This window comes from Piliocolobus tephrosceles, chromosome 2 (assembly GCF_002776525.5).
Source record: "Piliocolobus tephrosceles isolate RC106 chromosome 2, ASM277652v3, whole genome shotgun sequence".
In the NCBI taxonomy this organism is placed as follows: domain Eukaryota; kingdom Metazoa; phylum Chordata; class Mammalia; order Primates; family Cercopithecidae; genus Piliocolobus; species Piliocolobus tephrosceles.
The window spans coordinates 182,538,014-182,558,311 of NC_045435.1; the positions used below are offsets into that span (position 1 = coordinate 182,538,014).

At 41.6% G+C, this 20,298-nt stretch overlaps 1 protein-coding gene across 3 annotated transcripts in view; it reads left to right on the forward strand.

Annotated features, from left to right (window-relative positions):
- Window positions 1-3,252: 3,252 nt before the first annotated feature.
- KNG1 (kininogen 1) overlaps window positions 3,253-20,298 on the forward strand; it is a 28,418-nt gene continuing 11,372 nt past the window's right edge. Inside the window, exons 1-7 of one of the 3 annotated variants that reach the window (XM_023214698.2) lie at window positions 3,253-3,659; window positions 5,266-5,376; window positions 7,273-7,357; window positions 9,875-10,047; window positions 11,802-11,909; window positions 16,333-16,417; window positions 17,306-17,478. In XM_023214698.2, coding sequence (XP_023070466.2) covers window positions 3,465-3,659; window positions 5,266-5,376; window positions 7,273-7,357; window positions 9,875-10,047; window positions 11,802-11,909; window positions 16,333-16,417; window positions 17,306-17,478 — 930 coding nt within the window. In that variant the 5' untranslated portion in view covers window positions 3,253-3,464. The remainder of the gene's footprint in view (window positions 3,660-5,265; window positions 5,377-7,272; window positions 7,358-9,874; window positions 10,048-11,801; window positions 11,910-16,332; window positions 16,418-17,305; window positions 17,479-20,298) is intronic. The other 2 variants (XM_023214699.2, XM_023214700.3) reach the window with 2 other exon arrangements.

Sequence of the window (20,298 nt, forward strand, 5' to 3'; positions counted from 1 at the left end):
GTTGCCCCTGTTGAGGGATAGTCACTACCCTGAGTGGTGACTATCTGAGTCTTGTTTATCTGCTACTTCTGTAGCAAACTGTGGATACAGAAGCGTCTGTAACTAGCAATGGAAGTGACTGCTAAGGTAAGGCATGTTACTATTCTCTCCTGGCTTCTTGCTGCCTTCCTGGCTACAGGCCCAGAAAGCAGGGCGGAAGTGTTCTCTGCTTCCAAGACCCCAGACCCCGCTGCCCTTCTTATATCTTCTTCCTCGGCAAAGAGCTCTCTTTCTAGTCTCAAGTAACTTCACTTTATTTATTTTTAGGGCCAGAAGACTCTTTTTCCATGCTGAAATACTATTTTTCTTCTCAAATCAGGGCTCAATCATTGGAAACAAACTAAAAGAATTCAGATTCTCTATGCCTTCCAAGTACAATGGTGATACTCAAAGTATTGCATAACCAATATGAAACAAGCACTGACCAATCAGACCAGACAAAACAACGAATCAGAATAGCTGCCATCCATTAACAACCAGTGTGGCCACTCTGACAGATGCAGCTGAATGTGACCCTGTAAAATCACATTCCTCCTGGAGGCATGGACACCAGGTCAGCTGCTTGAATGGGGAGAAGAGAAAAGTGAGAACCAGGGAGGACAAAAGATACAGAGGTTAATAACTCGGAATGTATCCTCTTGTGAAGCACTGGTAGGGTTCAATAATTTACAAAGTACTTTCATAAACATTGCTTGAATTAATGACAATATTACCGTTCATCAACGTGTACATGAGGGGAGATTGGTGACCCACTGGTGGGACTATCTGATCATATTACTCTGATTTTTCTAAAGCTCCTCTTCCTTTGCTGAATGACTGGAAGCTCACAACTCTGGCTGGGCATGTTCAGTTCCCCATGTGCGTGCGCGCACACACACACACAGACACACACACAGAGGTTTCTCTCTTCTTTGAAAGTCTCTGGATTCTGCAGTGCAGATTTGTCCTACGATGTCATAAACTGTGAAGTCTTCAACCCTCAGGTGGGTTTTCTAGTAGGCTTTGTTATGAGCAGTACCAGACTGTGGTATTTGCACACACATAGTGTATTTCATCCTTATGGTTCTGGGTGTCTGTTTGTGTGTGTGTGTGTGTGTGAGAGAGAGAGGAAGGAGCAGGGGAAGAGATACAACACTCCTGGGGAAAAGAGTGCAATTGCTAGTATCACACAAAAAGTATAAAAACTTTTCTAAGAATTAGGGAGTAATACGATTTGGCAGAAAAGTAAAGTCATATCCAGTTCAATCAACCTTGAATGAATTTAAAGATGCTCCTTGTAGTTAGGACTCCAAGGCTGAGGCTTAGTTGTTGCTAGCTTTTAATATTAGGCACAGCATTCGGGTGCAGTGGCTCACACCTGTAATTCCAGCACTTTGGGAGGCCAAGGCAGGGAGACCATTGGAGGTCAGGAGTTCAAGACCAGCCTGCCAACATGGTGAAACCCCGTCTCTACTAAAAATACAAAAATTAGCTGGGCGTGGTGGCAGGTCCCTGTAATCCCAGCTACTTGGAAGGCTGAGGCAGAAGAATTGCTTGAGCCTGGGAGGTGTAATGAGCTAAGATTGCACCACTGCACCCCAGCCTGGACCACAGAGCAAGACTCTGTCTCAAAAAAAAAAAAGAAAAAAAAATTAGGCATAGAATCTAAGAATAAATTAACCTGAAATTTATTATATAAGTGTATCTAAGATAAGATGCACAGCCATGTTTTACATCTCTCCAAGAAATCTTTGTTCTATTTTATAGGTGAGCATAAAGATTTTCCTTACAGAATTTTTTTATCAGAAAAAAAAAGATTGAAAATAGTCCAAACATCTACGTCCTGTGTCAAAAAAAAAAAAAAAAGGAAAAAAGAAAGAAAAAGAAAAAGTACGTTTGTCATCATGAACAGGGCTCTACAGATTTTTTTAAAAAATTAAAGTCTGAACAAGGAGCAGAGTGAATAGGCCGGTTTCCTTTTTTTTTCTTTCTTTTTTTTTTTTTTTTGACGGAGTTTTGCTCTTGTTGCCCAGGCTGGAGTGCAATGGTGCGATCTCAGCTCATTGCAATCTCCACCTCCCGGGTTCCAGTAATTCTCCTGCCTCAGCTTCCTGAGCAGCTGGGATTACAGGCATGTGCCACTACGCCCGGCTAATTTTGTATTTTTAGTGGAGATGGGCTTTCTCCATGTTGGTCAGGCTGGCCTCGAACTCCTGACCTCAGGGATCCACCCGCCTCGGCCTCCCAAAGTGCTGGGATTACAGGCGTGAGCCACCGCACCCGGCCAGTTTTTATCCTTTAGGAGTAAGGATGTTGATACCATCAAGCCTCACACGTCTGTTGAGATGATCAACTGTAGTTTTCCAATGTTGGCCTACAGATGGGGGCCATTCTGTAATATAGTTTCCCCACTCTGTGTTGATGTGAGGGAAACAAGGATAATAAAGTTTTATTGCTGATGTTGAGGGAGAAGGGTTCTATGACCCGCCTTGGGGAAGAGAAATTCTAGCTTCCATGGCCTGCCTTGAGGGAAGAAGTGGAGCAGGAGAAAGACAGGCAGGAGAAAGCAAGAAAGATAATTTGTTTTTGCAGCCTTTTTAACGTCCTTCAGTTCAAAGTACTCGGCATGCCAAAGAGCCATATTTGGGGCTATCTTTTTCTGCGCCAAACCAGCACCACCAAACCAGAAAGAAGCAAGCATAGGGAATCCAGGGCTTCACCCAACCCATCTCTTCCTATGCTTCTCCTCTATCGCCTCCACCCTGGGAGCAATTTTCTTTTACAAAACTAATGCAATTGAGCAGAAAAAAGCTGCCTGTCTAGAGACCAGATAGGACACCCATGTTTTATTTTCAGTTGTGTCAACATCCTGCATGAGACTCCCGGAACTCACTGGCTGCCCCTGTGCGTGAGCATGTTAGGCATGTAATAGAATTAATAGCAGTCTGCTTCTATGCAGGTAGGTATCCTGCAAAGAGATCCTGTAGGGAACATGTCTGCACATTGTACTCATTCTTGCATTGTTTACCCATGTAGTGACCTTCACAAATGGCTTTGTGAAAGTCACAAGGGAATAACCAAGTTAGTAGGTACTTTTTTCTCCTCCTTCATCAGATTCTGCTCTGATTTGCTACATAAAGTTGTATAATCACCTGGAAATATGCACTGTGCTCCCTTGTGATTTTCAAATGCAAATGAGCAGGTTAACAACCCCAGTGTTGCAATGTTCTAGCCGTAAATATGTTTGGATAACCCAGCAGAGTCATTTAACCTTTGGGAACAGGGTAACTAGCGTATGGCAGCAGGAATCCAACCAGTGCCCTGAGTGCTGAGGCAGAGAGGAGGACAGAAAACGAGAGGCTGGAGATTGTCAAATTCAGTATCCAAGTTGGCTCTTGATTCTTGGTGAAACCATCCCTCAGCTCCTAGAGGGGGATTGTTAGATCATGAAACTAATTACTATCCTGTTCCTCTGCTCCAGGCTGCTACTAAGTTTAACCCAGGAATCACAGTCCGAGGAAATTGACTGCAATGACAAGGATTTATTTAAAGCTGTGGATGCTGCTCTGAAGAAATATAACAGTCAAAACCAAAGTAACAACCAGTTCGTATTGTACCGCATAACGGAAGCCACTAAGATGGTGAGTGAACTGTGTTTAACCTTGAAGTCACTCGGGATTTGTACTGTCACTAGGAGCCCAGGCCTCTCACACACACACACACACACACACACACACACACATACCCCACCATCACCACCACACCCCCTACCACCACCACCCACCACCACCACCACCCCCCACCCGCTACCAGCATCACCCCCCACCATCACCACCACAACCCCCACCACCACCACCCACCACCACCACCACCACCACCAAAGATGTGATCATCAAAGGTAGAAGCTTACAACTTGTGGAAAGACCGATACCACTCTCTGGCCGGGGGTGGGAAGGCAGAGTATGACTCGTCCTCAGGCAGATTGGCTTCCTGATCAGAGAAGTAGAATCTAGGGTGAAATGAAACAAAAGTAAATGGAGAAATCTGAACGGGACCAAGTAGAGTGGGAGAATTTAGGAATTTAGTTAGACTGCAGCAAAAGAATTCACTAGGTCTCCGGCCCTAGGCTAAAAAACATAGACCTCCAAACCTTAAATGGGAGGGGATACTTAATGGGTCATGTCTAAGAGGAGTCAGGAATGAGTTTAGTGCAATTCTACGGAATTAGACAGAAGTCTGTATGGCTGAATGTACCAGGTTTAACAGCAATGTTTTAGTTTGTTTTTGATATTATTACAATGATGCACTCCAGTAGGAGATAAATCCTTGCAGGATGCATGGTTCAAAGAAATACCAATCTTTCAAGAGTATGTTTAAACAAATTTCACTATGAAAGAGTATATCTCTGGGACAGTTAAGCAATTGGTTACTTTAGCAGAAAAAAAAAACTAACCATGTGACAACATGGGGATAAAGGAAAATAAACACAGTGGACATGTTATTTTTTCTGAAAATAAAATCAAGCCATTTTGCTTCACAATCTAGTACAGTCATGTGAGAAATTCTGCTTCATGGTGATCTCAAGCAACAGTTTATTTGTGGTGTGGTACCCAATAGATTGTGGTGGGTATGGTTGCAAATATACAAAAAACATTAAATTGTATACCTTTAGTGGGTAAATTTTATGGCACGTAAATTATATGTCAATAAAGCTGTTTAAAAAAGAAAAAGTAGGAAACAAAACAAACCAAATAAAAGTGCTAAAATCACCCATAATTAATTCCACCATACAGAGATAACTGTTAACATTTGTTTAAGGTTTTCTTGTTTGCTTTTTCTAATTTGTAAAAGTCATACGTGTTCATTAGGGGGAAAAGGCCACTTAGAAATGTTTGCTTGAAGAAGAACGTGAAAGATAATTATAATCTCACCACTGACAGACAAACATTTTAACAGTTCACTGTGTATCTTTCCAGACTTTTTAAAAACATAGATTTATATATAAACCAGTTTTTACAAAAATGGGCTAACACTATGCATACTGCTTTGTAACCTTTAAAATGACATTGTGAGTATATTAGAAACATTCTTTCACATAAATGTTTATGATACAAATATAAGTATATTTTAAGCGAATGCTTTGCTCTCAAGTCAAAGATCGATATTCCTAACTTTACTGAAACCCACTAGAAGTATTTGCTATCGGGTCAGTTGGATGAACCCTAAGTATCTTTGGCTGCTTTTCAGGTTGGCTCCGACACATTTTATTCCTTCAAGTACGAAATCAAGGAGGGGGATTGTCCTGTTCAAAGTGGCAAAACCTGGCAGGACTGTGACTACAAGGATGCTGCAGAAGCGGTAAGTGTATTGGCCATTCTTGGGCCTTCTGTTTTCTCCATTGACTCTGCCAGAATCTTTTACTCATGCAGAAATGATGACTACTGGTGAGCCTGTTTATGAGAAATGCAAATAAACATTCCAATGTGTAGAAAAGTCAGATGTATCTGTATTCTTGTATAGACAGAAAAATCGTGGAGAAACCAGCAGTTAAACATGCAGAAAGCCTTTCCATGAGAAGGGGGCTGTCAGTCAGCGTCCAGTCAGAACATGCGCCTCAGACTCCAGAGAGACAACAGATGGACATTTGGGCCAAGCCGAAGGGCTGGCAAGGGGAGGGCCTGGGTGCTTCTATTGGACAACCTTGAGTGCAAATCTTGACTCTGCCTTCCGTTAGCTGTATGATAGCGGGGGAGCTGTGACCTCTCAGAACTGGCACTCTCCGCTGTATGTGGGAGATAACACTGACCTCATCAGGTTGTCGGAGGATGAAATTAGATGAATTATGCAAATAAATTTGGTAACAATGCCTATCTTAACCAAATGCCTAACATATAGGCCCGGCACACCATAGCCGGTTGTTTTGCTTTAATTAAGAAAGATTTCAGACAGTGTCTGCCTCGGAAGCAAGCCTCTCTTTTCATGGATTGATTCCCTTCTTTTATGTCAGAACGTAAAAGATGACTGTCAGTCATCTGCGGTTACCGAACAGCACTGAACTCCAAGTCAGGAGTCTAGGAGTTTGCAGTGCTGGTTCTCCCTTCTCAATCATCTCATCTGCAAGGTGGGGATAAGGAGCTGCTGTGCCCTGTGCTGCCTGCTTCTAGGGGCTGTGTGGAGAAAGGGAGGTGTGCTCTATCCTGATGGAATAATATCTGTCACTTAGAATCCAATGGATATGACTGAAGAATGACAAGACAAAACAAAACAAAAACACTGTTCAACAATAACAATTAAACAACTGCCTATTGTTAAGTGCCTGCTCTGTAGTGGGCCTCTAGTAGGCAAACACAGCGTATGTTTGCACACATACTGTTCACAACAACTCTAAGAGATAGATGTGTCCTATCTCCTACAACATGGGTAAACTGAGACTCCGAGAGTCAAGGGGACATGACATGACAAGGGGACATAACAGCTAGCAAGTGACAAGGCTGGAACTGAAAAACATTTTGATGCCAAGGTCCTTGCCCTTTCTATTAAGTTAAACTGAAGTTTATATGAACAGTATTAACTCACTAAAGTTGAGGCGTAGATAACGGGAGTGTTTACCAGGCTGGTTCTAGACCTCTGCATCCATCTTGGTTAGAAAGAAATAGCTCCAGGGCTCAGTCAGGCGCAGTGGCTCATGCCTGCAATCCTAACACTTTGGGAGGCAGAGGTGATTGGATCATTTGAGGTCAGGAGTTCGAGACCAGCCTGACCAACGTAGTGAAACCCCATCTCTACTAAAAATACAAAATTAGCTGGGTGTGGTGGCACGCACATGTAATCTCAGCTACTTGGGAGGCTGAGGCAGAAGAATCGCTTGAATCTGGGAGGCAGAGGTTGCAGTGAGCCGAGATCGCACTATTGCACTCCAGCCTGGGTAACAAAAGTGACACTCTGTCTCAAAAAACAAATAAAATAAAAAAGAAAAAGAAAAAAGAAATACCTCCAGGGCTCAAAACAAAGACTCAACCTTTACAACCTTTTTACACTGTCTTTCCTCCAACATCTCATGAATATCAGTGGCTTATGTAATCATTAGGCTATAAAAAAAACATTTATTCTCATGTCTCAAAACTCTTTTGGATAAAATCTTCACAAGTTTTGTTTTGTTTTGTTTTTTTAAGGAAAGCCACATTTAGCAACAGTACAAGGTAGACTTTCCCATCTGAAAGATTAGGATAAATGATCTCTTTCTTTTCTTTTTAGGCCACTGGAGAATGCACGGCAACCGTGGGGAAGAGGGCGAGTATGAAATTCTCCGTGGCTACCCAGACCTGCCAGATTACTCCAGGTACCTGGTTTATCCTCTGGCACTGCCCTGGTGGGAAATTAACCACTTCTGTGTGCCAGGAACACAACCTTGACCAGGCTCTGCTTGCTCCCAGAGGGCGGCAGTAATAAAGCCATTTGCAGAATTAGGGAGCACTGGGTGGAGCAGCAGAGCCCGGAGGGTGGGCCAGGCTTGCGACCATCATCCCCTCAGGACTATCCCAACTCTTCCCATGTGCTGCATTGTACCTGGTGTGTGCAAGGGCTCTGCAGAAGGACCAGGAGACACAAGACCTGCCCTCTGTTGTAGGCAGCATCCCAGAGTGAGGAGCGCATAGGCTTTGAGGGCAGACCTGGCCTGGAATCTTTCAGAGCTCCTCGCCTTCTTGGCTGTCCTTTTCCTTGTCTAGAAGAGGGAGGTAACAGTACTTTCCACCTGACAGGACTGTCGTGAGGCTGAAATGAGATGATATGTCTGGAGGTACAACCAACATACTAACATATTAATCATAATAACATATTAGCAACAATCAGGATAAAAATAATAGCTAACATGTATTGAGTCCTTACGTCTCAGCCATGACTCAAAGCTCCTTACATATATTAACTTCTCTTTTTTCTTTTACTGATATATTATATTTTACGTATTTATGAGGTACATGTGAGTGTTTTTTACATGCGTTGAACATGTAATGATCAAGTCAGAGTATTTGGGGTACCCATCACCTGGAATATTTATCATTTCTATGAATTGGTAATATTTCAAGTCCTCTCTTCTAGCTACTTTGAAATATACACTATATTGTTGCTAACTACAGTCACCCTAGTCTGCTGTATAACATTAGAACGTATTTCTTCTATCTAACTATAATTCAGTACCTATTTTACCAAGCTCTTCATTTCCCCCTTCTACTTCCCTACCCTGCTCAGCCTCTGGTATCCGTCTTTCTCTTCTCTCCTCTATCTCCATGTGATTAAGTGTTTTACCTTCCACATATGAGTAAGAACAATGTTTAGTTTGTCTTTCGGTGCTTCGGTTGTCTCACTGAATGACCTCCAGTTCTGTCCATGTGGCTTTAAATGATATGATTTCATTCTTTGTTTATGGCCAAAATAGTATTTCATTATGCATACATACCACGTTTTCTTTTTTTTTTTCTTTTTGAGATGGAGTCTCGCACTGTCACCCAGGCTGGGGTACAGTGGCACGATCTTGGCTTACTGCAACCTCCGGGGTTCAAGCAATTCTCCGGCCTCAGCCTCCTGAATAGCTGGGATTATGGGTACCCGCCACCACGCCCGGATAATTTTTGTATTTTTAGTAGAGATGGGGTTTCACCATGTTGGCCAGGCCAGTCTCGAACTCCTGACCTCAGGTGATCTACCCACCTTAGCCTCCCATAGTGCTGGCATTACAGGTGTGAGCCACCGCACCTGGTCCCCCACATTTTCTTTATTCATTCACCCTTTGATGGACACTTAAGTTGATTTCATATCTTTGCTATTGTGAATACTGCTGCGACAAACCTGGGAGTGGAAGTACCCCTTTGATAGACTGATTTCTTTTCCTCTGGGTAGATGCCCAGTAGCTGGACTACTGGATAGATGGTATTTGGTGTTTTCATTTTTTGAGAAATCTCCACACTATTTTCCATAGTGGTTGTACTAATTTACATTCTTACCAACAGGGCATAAGCGTTCTCTTTTCTCCATACCCTCCTAGCTGTGTTTGCCGCTTACACGGCAAGCAGCGAGAGCTTGGTGGGTGAAGAAGCCCAGGCTCCCAGGGGGTCCCTCCAGGTGTGCCGCTCACTTTCAGCTACGTTACCTTTTTATGGACTTTGCCTCTATTGACCAGTAGGTTAGGGCTATCTGTTATGAACATTACTTGGTAATTTAATACAAACTCTTTTTAATAATAGCCATTCTAATGGGTAAGATGTTATCTCATCTCATAATGGTTTCGATTTGCATTTCCCTAATGCTTAGTGATATTGGGCATTTTTTCACATACCTGTTGGCCATTTGTATGTCTACTTTTGAGAAATGCCTACTGAGATCCTTTGCCCACTTTTTAATGGGACTACTTGGTTTTTTAATTGGTGAGTTAATTAAATTCCTTGTATATGCTGGATGTTAGTCCCTTGTGGGATGAATGGTTTGCAAATTTTTTTTTTTCTTTTGAGACAGAGTCTTGCTCTGTCTCCCAGGCTGGAGTACAGTGGCATGATCTCGGCTCACTGCAACCTCCGTCTCCTGGGTTCAAGCAATTCTCCTGCCTCAGCCTCCCATGTAGCTGTGACCGCAGGCATACGCCACCACACCCGTCTAATTTTTGTATTTTTAGGAGAGATGGGGTTTCACCATGTTGGCCAGGCTGGTCTTGAACTCCTGACCTCAGGCGATCTACCCGCCCCTACCTAAAGTGCTGGTTTCACAGGAGTGAGCCACCATGCCCAGCCTCTTCTTTGTTTAGGGCAATGTATGTGAATGCTGATTGTAATCATTAATGCTGCGTTTTTGTCTGCTCTTTGCTAAGCCGAGGGCCCTGTGGTGACAGCCCAGTATAACTGCCTCGGCTGTGTGCATCCTATATCAACGCAGAGCCCAGAACTGGAGCCCATCCTGAGACACGGCGTTCAGTACTTTAACAACAACACTCAACATTCCTCCCTCTTCACGCTCAGTGAAGTAAAACGGGCCCAAAGACAGGTTTGTTCTTTAAATCTCTAGGTCACCGAGTATTACTAAAATGTGTTAGATCTTTACGTTTAAAATGAATGATTGCATGGCTGGTGGTGTTTTCATGTGACTAGCACAGGAAGCAAAGGCCTTCCTCCTTAGTCAAAGTGAGTTGGATACCGCAACATGTAAAGTGAGAAAAGATGTCTAATCAGACCCCCTTCCTTTGACGTTTGATTTTAACAAATGGGTAATCGTCATTACAGGCTCTTCCTAGAGACGGTGAAAAGGAAAGTCATAGTGGCCTTAGGATTTTCAGAAAAGTATACTATCACCTAGCCATCATGAGTTAAACACAGCTCCAAAATATTCCATTGTGTCTACAATGGTCGGCATGGCTTTCTGGCTACCCACTAAGTTACAGTTCCCGTATCATCAGAAAAAAAAAAAGTAAATATCCATAAATCTGGTTTTTTTGTTGTTTTTGTTTTTGTTTTTTGTTTTTGACAGTCTCGCTCTGTTGCCTAGGCTGGAGCAGTGGTACGATCTTGGCTCACTGCAACCTCTGCCTCCCAGGTTCAAGCGATTCTCCTGCCTCAGCCTCCCGAGGAACTGGGATTACAGGCACGCGTCACCACATCTGGCTAATTTTTGTATTTTTAGTACATGAGGGTTCACCATGTTGGCCAGGCTCGTCTCGAACTCCCAACCTCAAGTGATCCTCCCACCTCAGCCTCCCAAAGTGCTGGGATTACAGGCCTGAGCCACTGCGCTCAGCTACAAATCTTCTTAATGATTCAGTACAACCAGAATTTCTTCCTTTTTTTTTTTTTTTTTTTTTGAGACAGAGTCTTGTTCTTTTGCCCAGGCTGGAGTGCAGTGGCGCTATCTCAGTTCACTGCAACTTCCACCTCCCAAGTTTAAGAGATCTCCTGCCTCAGCCTCCCGAATAGCTGGGATTACAGGCACCTGCCACCACGCTCGGCTAATTTTTGTATTTTCGGTAGAGACAAGGTTTCCCCAAGTTGGCCAGGCTGGTCTTGAACTCCTGACCTCAGGTGATCCGCCTGTCTCAGTCTCCCAAAGTGCTAGGATTAGAGGCACGAGCCACCACGCCTGGCCCACCCAGACTTTTCTGATAGTTGACTGGGTCGCTTGTATTTCAGCCTCTTATTATGAGTAATTCCCTTTGGTCAGTAACATTCTCTGCATTTAATAAACCTTACAACTTGCTTTCATGTGAGCATGCTTTACTCAGTGATGTCTATATACAGTTATCAGGATGGGAGAGGCCCAGAATAAAGTAGTAGAAATCTTACTACTTGGTAACCTGAGAGCCTGAGGACCCAGCAGTAAAGACCACTCCCCTCCAAAGTTTTCTTTGTCCATCTAGAAGGGCATTATTATTTTATGAAATTCAGTAAACATTTCTCTCTGCAGCCTGGCAGAGGAACTGTTGTTAGGATTTACTTAAGGAAATCCATGTTCCAAAACTGGCTGAAAAATAGCAAAATATATATATATTGCTTGTCATTTTCAAATGGCTAGCGGTATGTGTGTGTGTATATAGGGTGTGTGTGTGTGTGTGTTTGTGTGAGAGATGTGAGAGTGTTAAGGTGCTCAATGTTGATTCAGCATTTTTTTGCCTAGTAATAATAATAATTTATATTTCTTGAGCACTTTTTATATTGCCACACAGTTTTCTAACCTCCTCATAACATTCATATCCCACAGTGAATAATGTTTAAACCACCCTTTAAATATTCAATCTGAAATTGTTTCAGGTGGTGGCTGGATGGAACTTTCGAATTACCTACTCAATTGTGCAAACGAATTGTTCCAAAGAGAATTTTCTGTTCTTAACTCCACACTGCAAGTCCCTTTGGAATGGTGTAAGTGGGCAAAAATTTAATGATAAAGTTCTTAGCACTTTGTTTACATTTTGATGGTAACTATCAAGCTGAGTGGGAAGACCGTCACGAAAATTTTAGATGACATTCAGCAATTCATATTCACATTCACTCGGGAAGCCTAAAGCTCACGTCACTGGTCAAGCTGCCTTACCTACCTGGCCAAAGAATCTGCACAGCTAGCATTAAGTATTTTTTATAACTTTATTTCATTTTATTTATGTTTTGAGACAGAGTCTCACTCTGTTCCCCGTGCTGGAGTGCAGTGGTGCAATCTCGTCTCACTGCAGCCTCCACCTCCCAGGTTCAAGCTATTCTCCTGCCTCAGCCTCCCAAGTAGCTAGGACTACAGGCTCCAACCACCACACATGGCTAATTTTTGTATTTATAGTAGAGACAGGGTTTTACCGTGTTGGCCAGGGTGGTCTGGAACTCCTGATCTCAGGTGATCCGCCCACCTTGGTCTCCCAAAGTGCTGGAATTACAGGCGTGAGCCACCACGCCTGCCCAGCAATAAGTATTTACAGAGTATAACCAGGGACTACGAATAGACAAAATTGCTTGAACTGTCAAGTGTATCTTTGTTATGTCTCCACACTTTCCTGTTTCCTTTTCTTCCCCATGTGCTCAATGCCCATATGGTATTCCCTTGCTCTACCCAGGGTTATTTTTCATGTCAAACTTTTCTCTGCTTGTTTTCTCATCTTCCCTTCCCTACCTTTATCTTTAATAAACAGACCCTGAGTCTCTAGCCCTTAGTGGTCCTTCCTAGCATCGTATCTTCTTATCTGAACCAAAATTATATTAAAATGGTGTATCTCAAGGTAGTAGTAGCCAGTGAATGTTAAGATGGGTAAGACATGATATGTACCCAGGGATGTTTGCATTTGAGCAGAAGATTGTGCTTTAGGCAAGGAATTGCTGCAAGCCCTTGGATCTAGTAATTCTGTTTCTAATTCTTTTATATGGGAAATCCAGACCATAAGATGTTAATTTCAGTTGTTTTTTAATAGAAAAATATTGTAAATAAATTGTTTATGCAACACTAGAGAATGGTTAAGTAAATTACAATATATCCATACAGAGTAAAAATACAACCCACAGAATGAGAGAAAATATTTGCAAGAGTTTAACATGATACAGCTATCAAAAATTTTTAAATTTTAGTGACATAGTTAAATGGTTACAATGTTAAGTAAAAAACAAAAAAAGTGGGATACAAAGCTATACATGCAGATTTATTTAAATATGTAAAATAAATGTAAATATAAAAAGTGATGGAAAACAAATTACGACAAAATATAGAATGTAGTTAACTTTCATTTGGAATTGTGGGTGCTTTTTCTTTTCTTTCTTTTCTTTTCTTTTTTTTTTTTTTGAGAAGGGGTCTTGCTCTGTCACCCAAGCTGGAGTGCAGTGGTGCAATCTCAGCTCACTGCAACCTCTGCCTCCAGAGTTCAAGTGATTCTCATGCCTCAGCCTCCCTGAGTAGCTGGGATTACAGGTGCCCGCTGCCATGCCTGGCAAATTTTTGCATTTTTAGTACAGATGGGGGTTTCGCCATGTTGGCCAGGCTGGTTTTGAACTCCTGACGTCAGGTGATCCACCCACCTTGGCCTTCCAAAGTGCTGGTATTACAGGTGCGAGCCACCATACCCAGCCGTTTTTTCTGATTCTTTATATTTTTTGGAACTTTTTGATACTTCCCGAGTTTTCTAATTGAGCATGCATTTATTTTATTGAGAAAAAAAGTAAAAAGAACGCTATCAAGGGAGTAAAAATACAACTCACAGAATGAGAGAAAATATTTGCAAATCATGTATCTGACAAGAGTTTAACACGCAGAATATATAAAAAACCTCTTTTTGTTCATAAAATAACAAGTATTAGAAAGGGCATGGAGAAATTAGAACTTCTGTGCATTGCTGGTAGGACTGTAAAATGCTGTAACCATTATAGAAAATAATTTGGCAATTTCTGAAAAACTTAACTATAGAATTACTATATGATCCAGAAGTTGCTCTCTTAGGTATATGCCCAAAAGAAATGGAAATGCATATTCAAACACATGCTTACAGGTGAATATTTATAGCAGCAAAATTCATAAGAGCCAGAAAGTCGAAACAACCCAAGTGTCCATCAACAGGTGAATGGATAAAGAAAATGTGCTATCAGGCCAGGCGCAGTGGCTCACGCCTGTAATCCCAGCACTTTGGGAGGCCGAGGCGGGCGGATCACGAGGTCAGGAGATCGAGACCATCCTGGCTAACACAGTGAAACCCTGTCTCTGCTAAAAATACAAAAAATCAGCCGGGCGTGATGGCGGGCACCTGTAGTCCCAGCTACTCGGGAGGCTGAGGCAGGAATGGCGTGAACCTGGGAGGCGGAGCTTGCAGTGAGCCAAGATCGCGCCACTGCACTCCAGCCTGGGTGACTGAGTCAGACTCCGTCTCAAAAAAAAAAAAAGAAAAAGAAAATGTGCCATCATATATATACAAAATGAAACACTGTTCACCCTTTAAAAACAATGAAATTCTGATGCATGCTACAATGTGGATGAAGCTTGAAAATATGATGTTAAGTGAAATAAGCCAGACACACACACAAAATATTGTATGATTCCACTTACATGAAACATCTAGAATAGGCAAATTCATAGAGACAGTGACTAGATGTGAATTTGTGAGTGGAGAGGAGAAGAGAATGGGGGTGTATTGCTCAGTGGGTAGAGAATTTCTGTTTGGGGTGATGAAAACTTTTGGAAATGGTGATGGGTTGCATGACATTGTGAATGGAATTAATGCCACTGAACTGTATCCTTTAAAATGGTTAAAATGGCAGATTTTATGCTATACATGTTTTATCACATTTATCACACAGCACTTGGCTATGTTTGTTTATTATTCTTTTTTCCCCTCACTTCTGGAGACCTAGGCATAGGTTTTTCTATTTGTTTTTCTCCCACTGTTTTCAAACTATGAACTCATGTCAAGTCAAAAATTAACTTAAAATGCTGTTCTGATAACATTATATGGAATTCTCATTTTTGTTATTTTGGTTGTTTTTTTTTTCCTTATCCAAGAAAGACCCTAACTTTATTGGCAAGCATGTTTATATTTTCAAGTATATCATTTTTGTTTGTTTAAACATGCTATTAATTTTTACAGATTATTTTTTCTTTTTGGTGCTGAGGTGAAAGAACATGTTCTGTATTGTTTATGCTTTGTAAAATTTATTGAATCTTTTTGTGACCTGGTGTCAAAACAATGAACAATATATGATACTGGCTGGGCATGATAGCTCATGCCTGTAACCCCAGCAGTTTGGGAGGCCGAGGTGGGTGGATCACTTGAGATCAGGAGTTTGAGACCAGCCTGGCCAACATGGCAAAAGCTCATCTCTACTAAAAAAACCAAAAAAATAGCTGGGTGTGGTTGCACACACCTGTAATCCCAGATACTTGGGAGGCTGAGGCAGGAGAATCACTTGAATCCAGGAGGCAGAGGTTGCAATGAGCCAAGATTGAACCACTGCACTCCAGCCTTGGCGACAGAGAGAGACACTGTCTCAAAAAAAAAAAAAAAAATATATATATATATATATATATATGTATATATATACACACACACACAAATACATACAAATTTTATGATACTTATGAAAGTATTTTAAATCATATGTAGCATATGAAAATACCATTTAAATAAATCTTTATCAAGTTATTCAAATCTTCTATGGTCTTATTATTTTTTCTCTTGCCCTTTCTTAGATTTGTAATTGCATACTAAATTTTCCCACCATGATTATTTCTATCCATTTCTCTTTGCATGTGTAATTTTTTCTACTTTATGTATTTTGATTCCATGCCTTCCAGTCCATGCTTTTGAAAAATAAAATTATCATTTTTACTACCTTTATGAGTGTTTTTGTTATCATGAATTTTACTTTGTCCAATATTACTAATACTCTAGTTCCTGCTATGTTTATATTTGTCCCATGTAGCTTTGTTCTTCTTTTATTTTTAAGCTCTATACATTGTTTCTATTATAAGATGATTCTTGAAACCGTAATACATTGATTTGGTGTTTTAACAGTCTGAAAGTCTTACCTTCTTTTTTTAGAAATTTACCTTTTTACTTACATGGCTATTATTTCTATACTAGATCTTCTTCTTATTTCCTGCTTTCCATGTGCTTGTGTATATGCATGTATTTGCTCATGCTATTGATACTAATATAACTGTATTTTAGTATCTCTTTCGCAGTAAGACTATGTTTTGTTTCTTTTTTTGCTACACAATGATTTGGAAAGTACACATCCCTGTTTTTCAATTTTACTAGTTGTTTACTTTAAAGACTCTAAAAAATGTTTTTAACTGAGCACTTATATGCTTTTTAAAAACCAGGATACCGGTGAATGTACAGATAATGCATACATCGATACTCAGCTACGAATTGCTTCCTTCTCACAGAACTGTGACATTTATCCAGGTAAGGAATAACACACGTTGGCACCACAATAGAGGAATAGCGGTCCCAGACAACTGGCTGGGTCTTTTCCTATAAGTTGTGTTTTGGCTCCTATGATATACTCCAAAGTCTGTGTAACCTGCAGACACAGATGCACCCCTTGATGAGAACACTGGACCCCTTCCCTGCCCAGCTGTGCTGCAGCTCAGACTGTTCTGCAAGTGGCCAGAATGGGTTATGAAGACAGAAGGGAAATTTATGACCCCTGGGTAAAGTTGGCCTTTGGGTACGATGCCAACTGGTCTCTCTTCTCTACAAGTTGTCCTTAAGTCAGCTGTTGTAAGTTGGAGAGACCTGTATTTTATTTCTTAGCACTCAGAATAAAACCCTTTCAATTAAGCTGGGTTTTTTTTTTTTCCTGCATGTTATAATGGGAGGAAATGGAGATAGTGTGAGTTTGTGGTCAGGTCAGTGTTTCTTATAACAAGGGTGTGCTTTTCTCATACTTGGAAAACACTTGTATGCATTCCACCATGAGTAGTCTGAAGCTGCCTGTTCACCAGAACCACAGCACTTAAATTTTTCTCATGAGAGTCACTCCTTTAAATTAAGCATTGCTTTTTACAGTTTCCATCAAAAATGCAAAAATTCAGGAAAAGTGTAGCATTTTGATTGAGTTACTCGCACCTTCCTATTGAAAATGTTTCCCTAAATACACTGGGCGCTGAGGAGGGGAAAAGAAGAGAGGCAGGAAGTGACAGTCAGACAGACAACCTTCACCCACTCACTACTGGGCCTGGGCTCCCATGTGGCCCTTTATACATGTGGATGCTGGTTCTTGTGCAGGAGGGATGCTAGGCCAGGCTGCTACTTCAGTGTACATGCTGACTTAAAACCTGATCCTTTCAGGGGAGGATTTTGTACAACCACCTTCCAAGATTTGCGTGGGCTGCCCCAGAGATATACCCACCAACAGCCCAGAGCTGGAGGAGACACTGACTCACACCATCACAAAGCTTAATGCAGAGAATAACGCAACTTTCTATTTCAAGATTGACAATGTGAAAAAAGCAAGAGTACAGGTTTGTAAATTATGCTACAAAAGCAGTAACACTATAGTCTATGTGCAAATTGCTTACTAATTTTGCCATTGATCTTGGCTCTGCTTTAGGAAATGATACATTTGATAATGTGATTTGGTGCATTAGATTTGATAAATTAAGTGCCAATCTCCCTGTATGCTTGATTCTGGACAGGTGTTTTACAACATTCTCTCTGTTTTCTATATGTGAAGGACTGAGGTGAGGATCAAATAAGTTAATACATGTCATATCATTTTTTCATTTTTTCAAACTGTAAAATGCTATATAAATACAATAGCGGCTGGGCACGGCTGGGTACAGGCTGGTATCATGCCTGTAGTACCAGCACTTTGGGAGGCCGAGGCAGGTGGATCACAAGGTTAAGAGATCGAGACCTTCCTGGCCAACATGGTGAAACCCTGTCTCTACTAAAAATACAAAAATTAGCTGGGCGTGGTGGTGCACACCTATAGTCCCAGCTAGTCAGGAGGCTGAGGCAGGAGAATCGTTTGAACCTGGGAGGCAGAGGTTTCAGTGAGCCGAGATCGCGCCACTGCACTCCAGCCTGACAACACAGCGAGACTCTGTCTAAATAAATAAATACAATAGCAACTGTGATACAATTAATAAAATTCAGGGCTAGGGCCAGCAAGACTTACTCTATGTCTTTCTAGACTCATCACTCATTATAATACCACATAATGCCTTGGGCTCAGCCACATCAGGCAATCCATCACTGCCCAGGCTCCAAACTCTCTTGCCTGCATGTCTTTCACCCACTGTTCTCTCTGCCTGGGATCCCGCTCTCCTGCAAATGTACCTTCTGGGGATTCATCTTCCTTTCATGCCTTGTCAATAGAAGATTGACAGGAGTGTCTCCTGGAAGTCAGGAGACTCAGTTCCACCATAGCATCTGCCACTCACATCCCAGACCACTCTGGGTGGTCATTCAAATGTTCTAAGCCTTTGTGGCCCCATTTGTAAAATGAGTGACTATATTAGAAGAGTCTACATTTGCTGGGCATAGTGGCTCATGCCTGTAATCCCAGCACTTTGGGAGGCCGAGGCAGGCAAATCACCTGAGGTCAGGAATTCGAGACCAGCCTGACCATGGAGAAACCTCGTCTCTACTAAAAATACAAAACTAGCCAGGTGTGGTGATGCGTGCCTGTAATCTCAGCTACTTGGGAGGCTGAGGCAGGAGAATCACTTGAACCCGGGAGGTGGAGGTTGCAATGAGCTGAGATTGCGCCATTGCTCTCCAGCCTGGTCAACAAGAGCAAAACTCCGTCTCAAAAAAAGAGAAGAGCCTACATTTCTAGCAACTCCAATAGTCTCTGACTGATATGATTATGGACAGATCCCTGTTTTAGGAACTCAAAATTGGCTTCCCTAAATACAAGCTAAAGAAAAATAATCAAAATAGAGCCAAATTGTTACAGCAAGCCAACATAATCCTCATAATCTGGTGAAAAAATTCTCACTAAAAAGTTCATGCTTTTGGCTCAGAATTGAATTTCTAGGAATCTAAAATAGGAGTCTTTATATACAATGCTATTCACTGCAGTTTTAAATATAACAGCAAAAATAGTAAACTGTCAAAATGATTAATATGAGAATGATTAGATCATGCCTGGCATATCCTCAGAACAGAGTGTTAAGCAGCAATTTAAAAGTATCTTTGTGAGGAGCTCTTGATATGGGGAATGTCTTGTGTTATTCAATGAAAAAAAGGAGGCATAAAATTGAATATATGTGATGTTATCAATTGTGTTATTTTAAAGGACAGAAAATAATGTTGAAAAAAAAAAAAGTGGCACACACCTGTAATCCCAGCACTTTGGGAGGCCGGAGTGGGTGGGTTGCTTGAGGTCAGGAGTTTGAGACCAGCCTGGGAAACATGGTGAAACTCCATCTACACTATTAGGTTGGTGCAAAAGTAGTTGTGGTTTTTGCCAAAGTAATGGCAAAATCACAATTACTTTTGCACCAACCTAATAAAAATTCCAAAATTAGCAGGGTGTGATGGTGCACACCTGCAATCCCAGCTACTCAGGAGGCTAAGGCACCAGAATGGCTTGGACCTGGGAGGCGGAGGTTGCAGTGGGCCAAGATCGTGCCACTGCACTTCAGCCTGGGCAACAGAGTCAGACTCCGTCTGGAAACAAACAAAAAAATGAATGTCTCATAGTCATAGGGGAGATTTTTAGATGATGGAATAACAGGCTACTCTAAACTTTCTAATTTTCTATGTTACTTTTGTCACTGAAAAAAGTAAATAAACTAGATTAAAGTAAATCAATACTGACACTTTGATCTCTCTGCTACTTGAGCACTGGTTTCTATCCCAGACACGACCACCCTCTCTCTCTGATTTCATTGCCACGTGGCCACGTTAGTTTTACTTGAGGGATGCCAATCTACGCCATTCATGCTCTTGTCAGCTTTTAATTCTCACTTTATATTTTTGCTTTTTTGTGAAACTCTTTTTTTTTTTCCTTGTTGTTTTTTAAGAGAGACAGGGGCCAGACATGGTAGCTCATGCCTGTGATCCCAGTACTTTGGGAGGTCAAGACAGGAGGATCACTTGAGCCCAGGAGCGAGATCAGCCTGAGCAACATAGCAAGGTCCTGTCTCTACAAAAAAAGAATTAAAGGCCAGATGTGGTGGCTCATGCCTGTAATCCCAGCACTTTGGGAGGCCAAGGCAGGTGGATCACCTGAGATCAGGATTTCGAGACCAGCCTGACCAACATGATGAAAAACCGTCTCTACTAAAAATACAAAAATCAGCTGGGCATGGTGGTGGGTGCCTATAATC